General features: G+C 42.8%; 1 protein-coding gene and 1 long non-coding RNA gene across 2 annotated transcripts in view; one reads left to right on the forward strand and one right to left on the reverse strand.

The window, feature by feature from the left end:
* LOC137332521 (prenylcysteine oxidase-like) overlaps positions 1–18,560 on the forward strand; it is a 44,342-nt gene that overhangs the window by 13,042 nt on the left and 12,740 nt on the right. Inside the window, exons 4-5 of the mRNA XM_067996424.1 lie at positions 3,308–3,519; positions 16,736–16,876. Of these exons, the coding sequence (XP_067852525.1) occupies positions 3,308–3,519; positions 16,736–16,876 (353 nt within the window). The remainder of the gene's footprint in view (positions 1–3,307; positions 3,520–16,735; positions 16,877–18,560) is intronic.
* Positions 348–12,956, reverse strand: LOC137332522 (uncharacterized). The gene is made up of 3 exons (XR_010965685.1): positions 12,781–12,956; positions 3,649–4,215; positions 348–3,537 (listed from the first exon to the last, which is right to left on the reverse strand). It is a non-coding gene; the product is annotated as an uncharacterized lncRNA (long non-coding RNA).

Below are 18,560 nucleotides of genomic sequence, written 5' to 3' on the forward strand. Positions count from 1 at the left end.
CCACACAAATACTGTGGCTACAAGAGCAGGTCAGAGGCTGGGTATTCTGCGGTGAGTGACTCACCTCCTGACTCCCCAAAGCCTTTCCACCATCTACAAGGCACAAGTCAGGAGTGTGATGGAATACTCTCCATTTGCCTGGATGAGTGCAGCTCCAACAACACTCAAGAAGCTCGACACCATCCAGGACAAAGCAACCCGCTTGATTGGCACCCCATCCACCACCCTAAACATTCACTCCCTTCACCACCGGCGCACCGTAGCTGCAGTGTGTACCATCTACAGGATGCACTGCAGCAACTTGCCAAGGCTTCTTCGACAGCACCTCCCAAACCCGCGACCTCTACTACCTAGAAGGACAAGAGCAGCAGGCACATGGGAACAACACCACCTGCACGTTCCCCTCCAAGTCACACACCATCCTGACTTGGAAATATATCGTCGTTCCTTCATCATCGCTGGGTCAAAATCCTGGAACTCCCTACCTAACAGCACTGTGGGAGAACCTTCACCACACAGACTGCAGCGGTTCAAGAAGATGGCTCGCCACCACCTTCTCAAGGGCAATTAGGGATGGGCAATAAATGCTGGCCTTGCCAGCAACACCCACATCCCATGAACGAATAAAAAAAAAGGAACCGTTGTAATGTGAGAAACCCAGCAGCGCACTCCAACGTCTCACAAAGAGCAGTGAAATAAATGTCCAGATCATCTATTTTAGGTGTTGGTTGAGAGATAAATGTTGGCCTGGACACAGCCAGAAATCCCCTCCACATCTTTGAATAGTACCTTGAGATCTTTCATGTCGATCTGAGAGGGCAGATGTAGCCTAGGTTTAATGTCTCATCTGAAAGACGGCACCTCCAACAGTGCAGCACTCCTTGAAGTGCCAGCCTAGATTATGTGCTCAAGTCTTGAACCCACAACCTTCTGATTCAGGGGTGAAAGTGCTACCACTGAGCCAAGGCTGACACCCGTTGTAAAGATAGCCAAAAAATTCTCAACACAAGACTACATTTTAGTTTTGATCAAAGCATTTTTAACTGCAGAATATTGATCTGGGTCAGCATTGAATCTGATTCCTCCGTTGTACAAGGTCTCTGTTTTGGAATATGGCTTTATCCTGTTTCATTGTACAGCTGCAAAAGTTTGTTGCCAGCAGCCCGGGGAACTTTGAATTCTGAACAAAATGAGAATATGGTTCACGCATTGGGCCACTGATGTGGGCACAAACTCAGTTCATTGTCCCCATTCCAGTGACTTCCTGATCTCAGTAGTTGTCATTGAGGGGAAACATCAATAGGGAGACATTGAGGGGAGGCACAAAAATTGGGAGAGTCTTCACTAAACCATATGTTTCTTGTGCACCTCCCGACCTCAGCAAAATTGACAGAGGATCCAGAGCCACTTGCCTGTCCACCAGCGTTTGTGGGTTGTACGAATGTGTGACACAATAAGGATGGAACGGGGAACTTTTAAAAGATAGTGTGCCCTTAAAACTGGGCTCTTAAAAATTATTTTCCACTTGTGCCCTTCCCTCTCCCCTCCACCCCTTTCCTGAAAGGTCCAGAATTCATGGGTGTTGACAGCCTGGTACCTTACACAAGTAGCCATTTTCATAAGTGAGCCTAGACAGTGTGACCCGATGACATTTCCATCAGGGATCAATGGACAGTGAGTACAAACCCTGGTGGGTTTTTTGCCCTTTCTAGGAATTCTAAAGCCAATTATATAATGCTCTCACTGCTGCTGTTACTAAGATCAGCTAACTTTCACTAGTATTCAAACTTGCAATCCTCCTGGTGTGATAACTTAGCAGCACATTGTGCAGTGCATTTGTCCACTGACCCATCAGGAAATCAAGGTTTTTACATTTTCCATAGAAATGCCATTGACTTTCGTTCCATTGGACTCCCACGTAAGTTTAGCAGCAGTCCGCTGGAATGGTAGCAAACTCTACCAGGACCCAAATATGCTGAATCCCAGCTTTGTGGCAGAGTTTCCTATATGACCTTGTGGTGGCAAAGCCTTCATCTGCCTCAACAAGGCCATCGACACAAAGAGGGGCCAGGAGCAGGATCCATAGGTTGGGAGTTCCCACTGCAGAGCCTTTAGTCAAAGCCTGTTGTATGATCAGCACAGGTACACTTGGTCTCAATGGGCATATCTGACTAGAAAGAAGAAGTGGGAGCCCACCTGAGGGCCCAGGCTGGGGTTAGGGCCGGAGCCTGAAGAGGAAGGGCAAGACATTTTTGGCAGTGAGGTTTTAAGGGGGTCTCCTTAGTAATGGCGCTGCTGAGGATGCTCAGATTGCCCCCTTCCCCAGGCAGGCCAGCTACCAGAGGTCTTCGATGGGGTAGGGGGGTGGCATTGCAGATGTGCCGTCAAACCCCACTTTTGTATGCACTTCACAAATGTCAACAGAGTAAGTTCCGAGGTGGTCCCGATCCCAGCAGGATTGTGCTCTTGTGAATTTTCAAAGTAGCTGTCATCTTCAGTATTAAGATTACTATTTCCTGAACATATTTTAAATGTTATTTTTGATGCCTTGGAACAATCGACAGTTTAGATCAGCTCAGTGTTCTATCACTCTGTGCCACAGGACATGGGCTTCAACCCACAGTCGCTCAACTTGGTGAGATCCTGAACTCAGCTATATTGTGAGGGAGGTGCCAAATGGAGGCTAGGTACTTCCCCAGAGTGATGGCAGAGAAATTAAAGGGCTGTAGTGACCAGTTCAAGAACAGTGGAGGCCAATGGAGCTTACTTACAAAGATTAGTCAAACCTGTCAAGTCACTATGGCGAAGTGACTGTTGTTCTCATGAGCAGGGGTGGGGTTGGGGAAGTAATGTCACCATGATTAATTTTTTTTCTTCCTTCCTCGCCTAACTTTCTCCCATTACCCTTGCTGTCTTGAAGGCAATAGATGCTGGCTGCCTCCCCCAGTTCCTCAATCAAGAAGCCATTCTTCATTTGTAAACTGATAGTTTGTGTTGGTAGATGTTCAACAGTGGGAGGTATCACAATTGAGTCCAGTACTGTTTAGACACTTGATACCAAAATGACTTCTTTCTCATTGGGCATGGGGAAATCAGGTCAATAGCATCTACTGAAATAATTGTTGAACGTGCATTTTTAAAATACCGTTTGTTCGGGCAACTCTGGATAGCTAATGATTTCTTTTAAATTATTGTAAATTAGTTCCTTTAATGCCTGGCAATCAATAAGTAAGAATTGTCTCAGGATATGAAAAAAGGAGTGGTGCTTAAAAGAAGTGTTTAACCCTATGGTATCATTATGGGACAGGATCTACAAGTACCAGGCCCATGGCTACGCGTTCAGTACAGTGGAGGAGATGCTGCAGTCAATGGGTGGGGAGCGTTTCATTAACATGACACGGCGGTCTGTGGCAGAGACCCTGCAGGAACTGGGAGTCTCGCAGCGCTTCATTGATGAAATAGTCACTGCTGTTATGAGAGTGAACTACGGCCAGTCAGCAACCATTCCTGCGTTTGTTGGTATGTATCCCTTTGTACCTGGTTAATCAATGCATAATAATTTAGTAAAAATTAATACATAGAAAAGATGCACAATCACTAAGAAATAAACGCTGGATGTTGTGGTAATTTAAGAAAAAAAACTGATACCTGCTTTAATAATCTGGATTGCACAGTAAATCAATCGCTACTGCACATTAGATTCCTTATTAAGTGAGACCAGTATCCACGTCCTAGCCTCATCTGTGCTTCACACTTGGGCTTCCATAAAAGGAGAGGTGTTTAGCTCTGGTACAATTGTATGACAGGATCTCTGAGACTGATGTGTTGTACAGCCTGTACTGCCAGACCAGGATGTTTTGTGGTCAGAGAAGATATTGGTGAAATTTGAGTTTTATTTTTGAATAGCGCTGGCAGTTTTCTGGTACCTCGTCTGTTTTATAATACACATACTATTTACATTTAGGACTCGGGACTTAGGCCTGTAACACCCGACAGCGACATTTTCCTGGAAGTTTCTTCTTCACAAACTGAATTTGGCACAGCTGGATACAGTTCATGCTTGTTCTCTGTGAGACTATCCGTTGTTTCCTGTAATATTCACAGCAGAACTTTCTGGCAGAAAGATAATATTGGCAGGTCTCGTTGAGTTCAGCATGGCTTAAGTTTGTAGAGCCACTTCCCAAGTTGTGTTTGTGCGTTTAGAGTTTCTCCTGCCTACAGGTTAAATTGAAAGAAGAAAAGGATGAAATGTAGTGCTAAAAATAACTAATTACTGCTAAAAATAACTAATTACTGCATTCCATCCACATCAATCCTTCCTCTTTGGGTTCAGCCCACGACAGAAGTAAGTTTTACATTATGTTGCATGGGGCTCTTTTGTATACACACAGGAAATAGATATTTCTTTAAAAAAGAAAGCTGCACATTTGCATGGGTGTGAAATGTTGCAGTGCAGGAACAATTTAAGAACATTTTTAAGACTGTTATCATCTGTGTTTTTGTAACATATACACTCATACGCCACGCAGATTTGAGAATTGCTTGTATGTAACCAAGGTTACAGTAGCTAACAATGTTGCATCTTTGAATGGATGAACTATAATATGTCAGTGCTGCTAAAAATAACACATCCTGGTGGCATAGTGAGCATATATTGTGCTAGTTGGCTGTCAGCCTACTTGAGGCAGTTGTCACAAGTAAGGTAATTTTAACAAGAAGTACTTGTGAATCAAAATGCATGATAGAATGGCCAGCAATGTTGGAAAATTATTTGAATTTACTTTAGATGGACAATGAACCATTTTTTGTGTGTATGTGTATATACATAATTCTCATTTTCTTAGCTCAAGTGTTTGAGGCAAATAAATGGTTTGTTTTCACCATTCAGTTCTGTGGTTAATGGGTGCAGCTTTTCCTGAGAATTGACACGTCTTCTGAGCTAAGTCAGCAGATATTAATGCAGTGAGAAAGTCTGTGGGTGGTCAGCAGATGTAAATCCCACAAGGTAATGTTGTGCTCGTGCATTTAAAATTCCATGTCAGCCTGTGCGCGTTCAGTACTGACCACTGGTGGTTGCAATTTGCTATCAAATGGGCTCATTGCTGGAATAGGAGACTGCTGCCTCACACGAGTGCTGCAGTTTTCAATTTCGAACGATTTATACATTTAGTTTGAAGGTGGCACCATGGCAGTGGGAGATACCAAATTCAGTTCTTTATCCTGTCCCTCACTCCCATGTAGCTGAGTTCCTAATCTCACGAATTTAAAAAGAAAATATGTATTTTTTTAAACTGAAACTAATTCTAAAACTTGTTTGTGCTCAAATCTTGTAGCAGACGCCCTTCTCTATTGAAAAGAGCCCATAAGCAAGCTGTCCCCAGGCTTCTGCCAATAATACTAAATGACTGGCCCCTAGTGAATGACCAGAGCATGAATTCAGCCACCCCTCCTCCTCCCCTAGACTGGCCTCATTCCTACTCTGCTTCCCTGCATGATAGAACTGAGATTGGAAACTCTGGCAATGATGCTCCATTCCACCACTTTATGGTGCTCCACACACCATGCACTTATCAGTTTTATTTTTGTTTGGTCTTTTCTCCTTGCCTCTTTTAATATGGTCTTCAGAATAAACTATGGCCAACTACTTACTGAATTTTGAACTGATAGTTTTTATTTAGCAAAGTAATGTTCCCATACTTAGTTCTGACTTGGTTAAGTTTACTTTAGGAGCAGTACGCAAGAAGATACCTGAAAGTGTGCAGGCATGCATGGGTGAAATACAGTTGAGCAACTGGGGGATCTTACGTAGTGATACATCTTTTAAAATTGTGAACTGCACGTTCTTCCTGCAGAATCATTTTAAAACAAGAAGGAACTCGTGTGTAATCCTGTTTTCCTGGATGTGGACTCCCTTCCAGTTTTTCTCAGTACTTTCATTGTTTTTGTCCCTTCACTAGAACTGAGGGGAAACCCTCCAGATTTTTGGTTTTGCCACCTGCACGAGAACAAATGCAGAATGGAAAGGGTCAGCTCTGACTGACCTTCTGTCTAGCCAGCCTTTGTCCACCTAGTAATAATATATCTGTCAGTAAACTGGGAAAATCGAAACAAATGCCTTCATGGTTTGCCCATCCGCCCTCTCAGGGTCAGATGTGGGTCACGTTGACCTGTCAATCAAGCTTATCTAGTACTTCACTTGTAGTAACAAATCAGAGTTGAATGAATTTGAGATTTAGCTCCCATTTTCCACTCTTAAGCAGCAGGATTTTTTTTAGTTAACAAAAATCCATCTTTTCCAACTGGTTTCCAAATATCACAACCAGTGATTCTCTTTTTCCCATCCCTTATGTGCAAGTCCTGTGGCTAATGGGACAGATAGCCAAGCTTCTCCCAGACTTCTGCCAGTGTCACGATGAACCAGCTGCCAGAAGATGCATAAAAGCAGCACTGGGTCACATAATTGTTCTGATTCTTTTCCTTTTCCTCCCCCGAGGAGCCTCAGCAAAAGGAACTACACAATGTGTGTGGGAGGTGGGGTCGAATCTATGTTCCCAAATGCCACAGCACCACATCCACAGCACCGCTTCAGACTGCTCTCACTGCTGGAGGTTTATAGTGGCAGGAAAGTGAAGTCAAAAAAGGAATGAACTGATTAAGCACAAATCCATTTTATGTTGAGGCATTCTGTCGAAGTATCAATGTGCTAAAATATAACATATCTTGCTTCCTCCCCCAATAGAAGCAAGGAGATCTGTTTGGGGAGAGAGAGAGAAGTCATGTGAAACTATCAAATCCAAACTTGTGTGAAATCTGGTTTCAGTCCATTGGAAAATGTAGCCTCTGGTGTGTTAGTTCTCTGAGGCAGTACTTCCCTGGAAATTGTTTCTTGCACTTTGCTTGGATATTTTCTTAAGAGGAGTAGTAAAATTCTAAAAATTAAAATGGCACAGACATGTGCAGTACACCTGTGAAGGCCTCTGATTATAACAGATTTACAAAGTACAATGCCAAGTGCGTTTTGAGGGGATGACAGTCCTACAGATCACGGGTAGCCTGAAAGCAGCAAGCACTTTGTTGCTGCATGTATTTATTTTCTCTTAAATTAGGAGAATATTACAATTATTTCTATATATAATGGCAGGCTGGGTCAAGACAAGTATAATAATAAGGCCATTCCCTGGGTGCTTCATATGTAAGCATGCAGCCATTTTCCTGGACAGCTAAAAGCTGATTTAAGTATAAGAGAAAATGTTGGCAGTGTACTTCAGTTCAATCAGCCTCTGTAAAGAAATGATGGCTTGACTTTTCAGATGTAAACCCTTCATGGGAACCATTCTGACAAAGGGTCTACAACTTGAAGTGTTACGCTATTTTTCTCTTTACAAGTGCTAACAGATTTGCAGTTTATTCATTTCAGATTCACAACAAAAACTTGCATTTATATAGCACCTTTAATGTAGTAAAACGTCCCAAGGCGCTTCACAGGAGCGTAATCTAACAAAATTTGATACCGAACTACAAAAAGAGATATTAGGACAGGTGGCCAAAAGCTTGGTCAAAGAGGTAGGTTTTAAGGAGCATCTTAAAGAAGGAGAGAGAGGTTTAGGGAGGGAATTCCAGAGCTTAGGGCCTAGGCAGCTGAAGGCACGGCTGAGCGTTAAAAATCGGGGATGCACAAGACGCCAGAATTGGAGGAGTGCAGCGATCTCAGAGGGTTATAGGGTTGGAGGAGGTTACAGAGATAGGGAGAGATTTGGAAACTAGGATGAGAATTTTAAAATCGAGGCAAGTTTGCAGTTTATCCCTACCATTCAAATGCAACCATGCACTCCGTTCAAAGGTCAACTTTGCAGCTTTCTTTCAAAACAAGCTGATTATTTTATTATATAAAATCTCGTGTCTTTACAGTTTGTGTTGTACATCTGTCATTTCCACACTGAGGTTGGTCCAGAATTAGTTACTCCTTTTAAAGAAATTAGGATGGAGAATACAGAAACCCTGTGATTATTTTTTGTAATGTATTTTAGTCTAATATTTCTATAAAAACCATCTCCATATTTAACTGCCTCAAGGCACAGCTGTCAAGCTGCCATACCAATGTACTGCTCTCCCTTGCAGACAGACCACCTCTGAGTAAGAATTGAACATCAGTGAATAACACAGTGAGTTACGCAGCAGTAATTCCATTGATGATAAGGTGGGGGAAGTTCAAATGATGTTCATAAGCATTGGGCCACTCTGCAGTTTTGATTTGAATAGTGTTGTTACTGTTCAGGCAATCTCCCAATGCTCCTTACTCATGGTCACTGCAAAAGGAAACTTCCATAAATAGGCCTGCTAGAGAATGGATGTTCTTACTTACAAATTTATAAGTTATTCCACAAGATGATAGGATTCAAATGCATTTATTGGCTTTCAGAGGTATTAAGCATACAATGATAACTTATTAATAATTGCACATATACTTAGGGTCACACTTACGATACAAGACCAGAGAATTCACCACATCATAGGTTTTGAGCTCTAAGGTTTAACGGCTGGCCAACTTTGTCAAATTCTGAAGTATTTATTCTAACACCCCTCTTTTTATACCTTTCTTTCACTCTAGCTACGTGAGAATCCACGGGGTCTAAATTGGGCCACGTAGCGCCCGTTGTGCAGGTGCTACGTGGAATCCTAAGAACCAAAATGACGTCTGAGACGAGCGTGCACACTTCCAGCGTGATGTGCGCATGACGCCATATTGGTAAAGGCGTTTGTGCACGCGCACTTAACGATCGCTGGCAGCATGTAAAGTAGAGAGATTATGTGGTAGATCAGTGTGCAATGCTGATTTAAAGGGACAGTTGCGATTTTGTCTTAATCACGCACAGCTGATCAGGTCTTAAACAGCAGTGAGGAACCCCCCCACCCCCCCACCAGCACTATTTAAAGGGATCATGCATGAGTTACAGGTTTGTTGTTGGATTATTGCTGATGCATTTGTACCTGTCTTTGGAGGTCTCTTATACTTGAATACGAGGACGAGGGGACATAGCCTAAAAATTAGAGCCAGTACTTTCAGGAATGAAGTTAGGAAACACTTCTACACGCAAAGGGTGGCAGAAAATTGGAACTCTCTTCCACAAACGGCAGTTGATGCTAGCTCGATTGTGAATTTTAAATCTGAGGTTGATAGATTATTGTTAACCAAAGGTATTAAGGAATATGGGGCTAAGGCAAGTATATGGAGTTAGGCCACAGATCAGCCATGATCTCATTGAATGGCGGAACAGGCTCGAGGGGCGAAATGGTCTACTCCTGTTCCTATGTTCCTATAATGAAGTTTCAGTACTCTACAGGGAATGGGCTGGCTAGCTGACAGGCAACAGCAAGAACACTGGTGGAGTGGCAGGTGTGGGACAGGAATGCTGTCATCCTGAGAGAGGACAGCAGGTTCATGTTCCATGGAGCCACTGCCACTTGCTGCTTCCTGTTATGCGCCATCTCCTCCTGCAAGAAAGCGGGAAGTGTGTTGGTGAGTGTCCTGTAAGATGTTTGGGTGATGTGGCTGTCACAGTTGAATAGCTGCCAATATGTGACCTGTGAGTTCTGGGTGTGTGGCTTGCAACAAGTGGTAATGTGTGAAGGTGAGATGAAGCATCTGATTGGAAGAGTTGAGTACTGATTGAAAGAGTTTGTTGGTAGGTGGATGATGGGGGGGATGTCGTGCGTGGAGTAATGGATGCGACTAGTGGTGCAGTTGGTAGGATATGCCATTTGACAGTTGAACTCACGCACCTTGACCACTCGTGTCAAATCATTGCACTTTTTCCTGCACTGCATCCATGTTCGTGGTGCCAAGCTGCTGGCATTGACCTCAGCTCCTACTGCCTCCTGCCTCCCTGCGGGTATAGGATGACCCTCCTTCTGTCCACCTGTTGCACCAAGGCCTCTAGTGCATCATCATAGAACCTTGGTGCATGCTTTCTCGCAGGCCTGGTACAAACTCAAATTTGCAGGGTTTGGCATTCCGATTGTAGGATGTGGGATGTAGTTGTGAGCAACTTTTATTCAATGTTTTGAAAGAACTCAACAGTTTGTAAGCATAAGGACGGGACCTGCATCTGTGTTTTACGTGTACGATTTCTGATCTCTGTTCAGGCCCATATTTTATATTTTCAAAATATAAGAGTCTGGCAGGCTTTGAGCAGCCAAGTTGTTGCTCATTTTCAAATTCCAGAGTTCCTATCATCACCATGCTTCACTATATTGCAGCACAGATTCACTTCACCATTAACTTCCACCATTTCCTGCACCCACAGTGCATCTCCCCTTCAAGAGGTGCAGGCTGCCTTTATGTAGTACTAGCCACTCATAATATCGGGGCCCTCTGCTGGTGAGCAGCCACTCAACAGCGCAGGTAGGGCAGGCTGCACGCAGCAATCATGTAAAAGAGCAGGCAGCATGATTGTTACGTGCTGCCTGCATCTCAACGACTGGACGTGAGTTACTTGAGCATCGCAATCCCTGTGCCAGTTTTTGGGGGTTAACCAATTTAACCCCCCACATGTTTCAAAGTATTACCTCATCCAATTAGCTGGACTTCAGTTTTAACAAGAATAACTCCCCATAACTTGACACACCAGATCTATGGCAGGTGCCTTTTCAAGGCTAGGGCTAACAAAGTTTGTTGCCTTGCTGAATCTCTTATCAGCATAGACAGTGCCTGCTTGTTCTGTGTCTGTGCAGTAACTTGTTATCAGCTAAAGCTCTCTGACTAGAATTCCTTTTAATTTAAACTGTCCTTCTAACAGAAACTTACTTAACAAGCAAAAGTTAAAAGTTTGGAATTAACAGTTTCTTTACAGGCCCAAGCCTCATATTAACCAAATTTTATCTTTGTATGTAGTGAATGGCATGTTCCCCAATTCAGGGCTAACAAGCAACCATTTTACCACTGAGTTATACCTGATATGATATGTGATCGCCACTGAACACTCCCAATTTCTCCGCTTGGTGGAAAAACACCATGCTGACAGCATGTATTTCAGGTTAAACTACAAATTGTTTTTGACATGAAAAAAATTAACAGAACCAAAATAAAACCCACAGATTACACAAATACGGCACTTAGCTTTACACTCTGTTTCAAAACAATAACATTCCAATGTTTTAGCAGTTTTCTTCAGTAACTTTTGATAAAGTTTTACTTGAGGAAAAAATTCCTGATGAAGCCCCTATTTGCTGCACCATATAAAACAGTACAGAAGAATAGGAAACTGAGTAACTTGGAGCACTAACATGGTTATATGCCTCTCCTATCTTTCATTTCCCCATCTGGCACAATGGAAGATAAAAAGGTATCCTTCATAATTCATCAAACTATCCCACTTCGCATTGCTTCCTGCAGTGACAAACCAGAGACAAACAGAAACTCACAGATATGAACATCAACAAGCAATGAGCCTAGCCAAATTAGATTAGATTCAGAATGCAGACAGTTTATATTTATTATCAATACGAACATTTACTTGAGAAAAGGAGCCCGTCAGTCCCACGAGTGACAGAACCTCAGTGTTTCCACCTGGATATCCAATGCTGTAACTTAAGGGTTATTTACTCAGTCCCTCAAGCACCATTCCAATAGACAACACTACATACAAAGAATCAGAGTTCACAACAATCCCATCCAATCATCCTCCAGGTCACACATAAGGCTGATCCTTAGAAAGCCTGAGCTGGGTTCTTAACATTGCTGACTGCCTGTGTTCCTGCTGCTAATGCCTTCTGTGCTGACCAACTGAAAGTAGGTGGAGCTGTCTCATGACGACCATCTCACAGACAACAGTAGTTATTTGCAAATTTATGGCTGGGACCAACTAGGAGATTTGGGTTGGTTTGCAGGAGAGATTTCAGTATATCGAAGCTGCAACTTGGTCTGAAGATCCCTCCCAGTAGCCCCTATTCCGCAGCTTCTGAATAAACTTTGCCATCTGAATTTATAAAAGTCATTGGTTTCAGTTGGCTGAATTAGCTCCATTTAACTTCCCAGTGTCTTGGTCAAACTGATTATTTATCTTTACATATAAATTCCGTAATATTATGATCAGATGCAGGATGGAGCCTTGCACCCAGTCATCTTGTAACTCACTCCTTTATATTTATCAATCTATATGTTGTAACTTTCAAATACAAAATACTATATGAAGTTATTTTTGTACATTTTAAATATTTTTTCTGTATCAGAGAAATAGACAATCCTGCATAAATTGTTCTCTGAATTAGCAAAAGAGAATTATAATTTTGTTACTTATTCTGGCTGCAAAGATAACATTGCAGTCAAACGGTCAGTGTAGGGTTCAGCCAGCCCCTCTCCTGAAAGTTGGTGACACCCACCACTGTGGGGCTGTCTCTATTATCTTACAAAAAAAGCTGCAGCTATAATTAATAGAGTAAAGTTCAAGTGAGGAGTGAAATGGAATGGGGAGCTTTTTAAGCTTTGGCACTTTATCACCACTCAACACTGAAGCCTAAAGTTACAGTGACAATGGCAGCTGTCGGGAAATAAAATAGAACCACTGAGGCATGGAATTAGCATGAGGGATCGAGCAAGCAAATTAGAATTGTGAGATGTACAGTTTCCAAGAAAAAATTAGTGCTTTCTATTTTTCACTTTATTTTTATTCAGTATCTTCCCACCACCCCAAAGTTGTTGACTCTTGATGAGGTACAGCTCTTCCTCTACTTTGTCTAAGGAGCTGTTCTTCCTGTATAAACCAAGCTCAATCCTCTACTTACCCGATATCCACACATCTTCCAGTAGGGCTCACTGGATAATGATCAGGAGCTGGAACCCTGGTTGCTTCCCCCCCCCCCCGCCGCCTTTAGATCCGCTCCCTTGAACAAGTGGCAGGGCCCATTTGTCGTTCTCCTGCGATCAACTGACTCCGCAAGGACTGGATATTAACCAGGGCCCTTCCTTAGTCATTTTGGCTCAGTTCCACACAAGGCTGTCAGGGGAGTTTTTCCTTTTTTTCTAGATTAGTCCCTTATCTCATGCTCCGGAGTCATCTTCCTCCTCCCTCCCATTTTTGTACCTCGTCACATTTGAAGTGTTACAAAAATAAATGAAGATTTAAAGCTGAATTTTTTTATTCGCCTTCGTTTAAATGCTACAATTGTCTCCCATGATTTTCCACATGGCATGTTCTGTCTTGGAGACCAGCCAAGGACTAGTTGCTTCCCTCAGGCGAAGGTTAGGAAAATGTAGAAATTACCTCTTTTTTTGTGCACCTCTTAGCAGCTGGCTTGAGTTTGAACAAGCCCACCCATCTTCTCCTTTGGGGGTGCATTTGAAGTGCAACTTTAACATCAAAGCATCTTCTGCAGTAGAACAGTGGATTTGAAGCTACATTATAGGGAGGATTTTCCCGGGTTTGCACCGAGGCACACTGGATCACCTGGGCACAGTGAATATTGTAAAATTAAAGCAGTTCAGAGAGCGTGGCTATAAAAGGAACCCATCTTAATTTCCTTCCATTCATTTAAATATGACTCTGGAGTCTGTTGCATTTGGTTGTAATATATAACTCTGGAGTTAAAGAAGTGATGTGAGGTTCCTGGAGGAGGCATTGCAAGCTACTTTTACACTGCCTCCGTTTTAGTTAAGATTCTGAGAAGCCAGCTCTCCAGCTTGCTTATCAAAGCAACAGAATCATAGTCCCACAAATACCTTTGTTCAGGATTTTTCCATGGGGATATGAGAGCTGGATTTAATTCAGTCCTGCAACCCTCCAAGAACTCCACGTTCCTCCAACTCTGGCCTTTTGTATATCCCCCACTTTCTTCGCCCCACCACTGGCAACCATGTTTTCAGCCATCTAGGCCCCATGCTCTGGAATTCTCTCTCTAAACATCTTTGCCTCTCTCTCCTCCTTTAAGACTTTGCTTAAAACCTACCTCTTTGACTAAGTATTTGGTCACCTGTCTTAATGTTTCCTTCTTTGGCCCAGTGTTAATTTTTGTCTGATTTACGCTCCTGTGAAGTGCCTTGGCACGTTTTACTATGTTAAAAGGCGCTATATAAATGCAAATTGTTGTAGAAGAAACTCAGCATGGCAGATCACAGATACCAGTCTCCCGAAATCCAAAATAAAAGAAAGTTAATATAAAAGCAGCTTTGTATTTCCAGTTCTGACAAAAGGGGTCTCTCTGAAATGTTAACCTCTCTTTTCTCTTCCTAGATGTTGATTGATCTGCTGTGCATTGGAAGCATTTTCTATTTGTGTTTCAGATTTCCAGCATTGAGTATAAATCCCATCTTTTAAAACCTGCCAGGAGTGGAGATGTTTGGAGAGTGCACATGTTCCTGCCTTTAAACATACAAATTTTAGCTTCTCTGAGATGATCTCTGCACAAACACGTTAGCACATGTATCAGTGCTCTTTTGTGGGTAGGAAATTACAGTTTGAGTCCGGCACTACTGCCGGTGAATCCGATACTGTCTTATACTTCAGTGAGAATGCACCATTAGTTGTAAATGGCCAGTGGTAAAGGGAGGGCATCTGCTTGCAACACTGTCTCCATCATGAGACCTCGACACCATCCTCTCATTTAAAACTGTATTAATAAGACATTACCCATGCATCTGTTACAACATGTAAAGTACATTTCCCTGAAAGACTATGCTAGGGTGGAGTAAACTTTTAATCCTGGATTTAAGTAGAGGGTTAAGCACACTCATCAAAGGGGAAGCTAAATGTTTGTTCTTCTTGCAAAATGGTGGTTCTACATGAACCTACTTCCTCCCCTTTCCCGCTGTAGGGACAAAAATGTCCTGTCAAAACCTGATCTGTCTGGAGGGCATTCAGACAGATCCAGTGACCCCAGTCCAGTAGATCATCTCTCAATGTTATTACTTTGTAGTTAATAAAAAGCACACAACTACATTTAACATCACTTTTTCTGAGTTTTCTTTTTGCAGGCAATTGTGTTATTTTAAACAGTTAGCATCTACGGCTCACAGTTTTTAAAGCAAGATATCCCAGACTCTGAGGGGGTAATTTTAAGATAACCCGCCGGGCGGGAAACTGACGGGATCGTGTGGCATGCCGGTTTTACACTCTCTCTCTCTCTCTCTCTCTCTCTCTCTCTCTCTCTCTCTTCCCCCCCCCCCCCCCCCATATTACACTAGTGGAGAGTAACATTGGGCGGGGTGTAAAACCAGCGTGGTACCCAATCACATGAATTTACCAAGGGAGGTTAAAATTGCCCCCGAGTAGCACAATCTTCCACACATTTAACTCATTAAAAAACTTCAGCATTATACAGTGTATAATTTACTTCACTTTAAAATCATTTCCAAAAGAAACACTAACTTAAAGCTTCTAATTCCTTTTTAGCTTTGGAGATACAGTAATGTAAGTGCTGAACTTTGTCTTTAGAATTAAATGTACCTGAGAGACAAAGTGAGCAAACTGAGAGAGCATTAAGTACAGTGAAGCCCTTCACCTTTGAGACTGTTGATCATTAATATAATATTGGGTCTGTCACTACAGGCAGGTGGTTATTAACATTAATGTTAATGCTAATACAGCAGGCTTTATTAAAGCTTTGTAATTAAAGAAATTTAAGGCACTTTTAAGTTCGGGCTCTCTTGGGAAATACATTAAAATTGCCTAATTGCCCGACTAGAGTTTTAAAAGGCTTGGCTTCAACTGTTTAACATATGAAAATGTTCGACAGAAAAAGACCAGCTGGTCCATCTAGCCTGTCCCATATAGTCTCAAATAAATATATCAGAACTGATTTAGAAAAATATACAGAATTAAAAAAAACATTTCTTCATTTGCAGTCTTATGCTGGAATTTGATCTGCAATGTTTATCCTGCTGTTAAAATGCTATGGCAGGTAAACAGTTGGTTGATTTTTGTGACACAATGGAACAAGCAAGATTAAAATCTCTTTTTCTAAAAAAAAATTAGGCAATCCCATGCAAAAACACGCACTTACCTAGATGAGTGGATTAATTGGGTCAGAGAGTTATTCCCATCACATGGGCGGTGATTTTAACCCTCAAGAATGGGTGGGTTGAGGGCAGGTGGGAGTTGAAAATAGTTGTTTTTTGGGTCGCGACCGCAACCCGGCTTCACTTCCGAGTTTAACATAGGCGGCAAAAGTATAGGCTTCCCACTGGGAATGCCAAGTCTAAAAATTTTGTGGTTGCGACCCCCAAAAAACCCAACTATTTTCAACTCCCACCCGCCGCCACCCCCATGGAGTCAGCTAAATGTATGGGAACACATTTAGCCTTGTCTACTCACCCTGACCCACGCTGGTTATATCTTCCCGATGGTTATCCAGTGACTACTGCTGAAAGTGTGCATTTGTGGTTGTTGGCGGCGGACTGAATCAGGCTTGACTGAAACTCGCTGTCCACATTCACTCAAACAACAACCACTTGGATGTGAAGTAGCCTAGCATGAATCATCTTCATCAGAAAGGGGAAGGTGAAGTCCAGGAGATGACTATCATATATCCCAACAGATAGCAAGTTATTCTGTAAATATTTGGCACGCTGAGATTAGTTGAAAATCTTGTAAAGTTGGCATCCTAACTCATTTCACTATAGAAGAATAAATTTCAATTCGCAGCTCTCTTCCTTCATTTAACACATGCTAAAACTGCTTTGCCTTTCTGAAAGGTAAATTGTAGTTGAACGGGATGTTCTTATGATTTTTCTTTCTCTGTGCAGGAGCAGTATCAATGGCAGGGGTCCAGGCTGGCCTCTGGGCTGTGGAAGGAGGGAATAAACTGGTTTGTTCCCATTTGCTTGATTCAGCAAAAGCTGATGTTATCCACACCAGAGTGACTTCAATCTCTCTTCAACAATCAGGTAAAAAAGGAACACCATATACTTTCTGCAGACATTTGAGTTACTCAGCAATTGTGTGAAACTAATCATTCAAACTTCCAATATCTGGTTGATCATCAGAGCTGCAGTGAGGACCCAACTGTATGAGAACGTATAGCTGTTCTATTTTTCTTTTATATTGACACAAGCTCTGCTTTTACAATATTAACTGGGCTTTTGATAAGCTATCTTACATTATGTACAAACTGTTACATGTGTCCCCCATATTCTGACTGGAATGAAGTTAGAGTCATAGAGTTATACAGCACGGATAGAGGCCCTTCGGCCCATCGTGTCCGCGCCGGCCATCAGCCCTGTCTACTCTAATCCCATATTCCAGCATTTGGTCCGTAGCCTTGTATGCTATGGCATTTCAAGTGCTCATCCAAATGCTTCTTGAATGTTGTGAGGGTTCCTGCCTCCACAACCCTTTCAGGCAGTGAGTTCCAGACTCCAACCACCCTCTGGGTGAAAAAGTTCTTTCTCAAATCCCCTCTAAACCTCCCGCCTTTTACCTTGAATCTATGTCCCCTTGTTATAGAACCCTCAACGAAGGGAAAAAGCTCCTTAGTATCCATCCTATCTGTGCCCCTCATAATTTTGTACACCTCAATCATGTCCCCCCTCAGCCTCCTCTGCTCCAAGGAAAACAAACCCAATCTTCCCAGTCTCTCTTCATAGCTGAAGCGCTCCAGCCCTGGTAACATCCTGGTGAATCTCCTCTGCACCCTCTCCAAAGCGATCACATCCTTCCTGTAGTGTGGCGACCAGAACTGCACACAGTACTCCAGCTGTGGCCTAACCAGTGTTTTATACAGCTCCATCATAACCTCCTTGCTCTTATATTCTATGCCTCGGCTAATAAAGGCAAGTATCCCATATGCCTTCTTTACCACCTTGTCTACCTGTTCCGCCGCCTTCAGGGATCTGTGAACTTCCACACCAAGATCCCTCTGACCCTCTGTCTTGCCTAGGGTCCTCCCATTCATTGTGTATTCCCTTGCCTTGTTAGTCCCTCCAAAGTGCATCACCTCGCACTTTTCCGGGTTAAATTCCATTTGCCACTGTTCCGCCCATCTGACCAACCCATCTATATCATCCTGCAGACTGAGGCTATCCTCCTCGCTATTTACCACCCTACCAATTTTTGTATCATCAGCGAACTTACTGATCATACCTTTTACATTCATATCCAAGTCATTAATGTAGACCACAAACAGCAAGGGACCCAGCACCGATCCCTGTGGTACCCCACTGGCCACAGGCTTCCAGTCACAAAAACAACCTTCGACCATCACCCTCTGCCTTCTGTCACTAAGCCAGTTTTGTATCCAAAGTGCCAAGGCACCCTGGATTCCATGGGCTCGTACCTTCTTGACCAGTCTCCTGTGCGGGACTTTATCGAAGGCCTTACTGAAATCCATGTATACCACATCCACTGCGTTACCCTCATCCACACGCCTAGTCACCCCCTCAAAAAATTCAATCAAATTAGTCAGACATGATCTTCCCTTGACAAAGCCATGTTGACTATCCCTGATTAATCCTTGCTTCTCCAAGTGGAGACTAATTTTGACCTTCAGAATTTTTTCCAATAATTTTCCTACCACTGATGTTAGGCTCACTGGCCCGTAGTTCCCCGGTTTTTCCCTACTCCCCTTCTTGA

The sequence above is a fragment of the Heptranchias perlo genome, chromosome 14 (assembly GCF_035084215.1).
Source record: "Heptranchias perlo isolate sHepPer1 chromosome 14, sHepPer1.hap1, whole genome shotgun sequence".
In the NCBI taxonomy this organism is placed as follows: Eukaryota; Metazoa; Chordata; class Chondrichthyes; order Hexanchiformes; family Hexanchidae; genus Heptranchias; species Heptranchias perlo.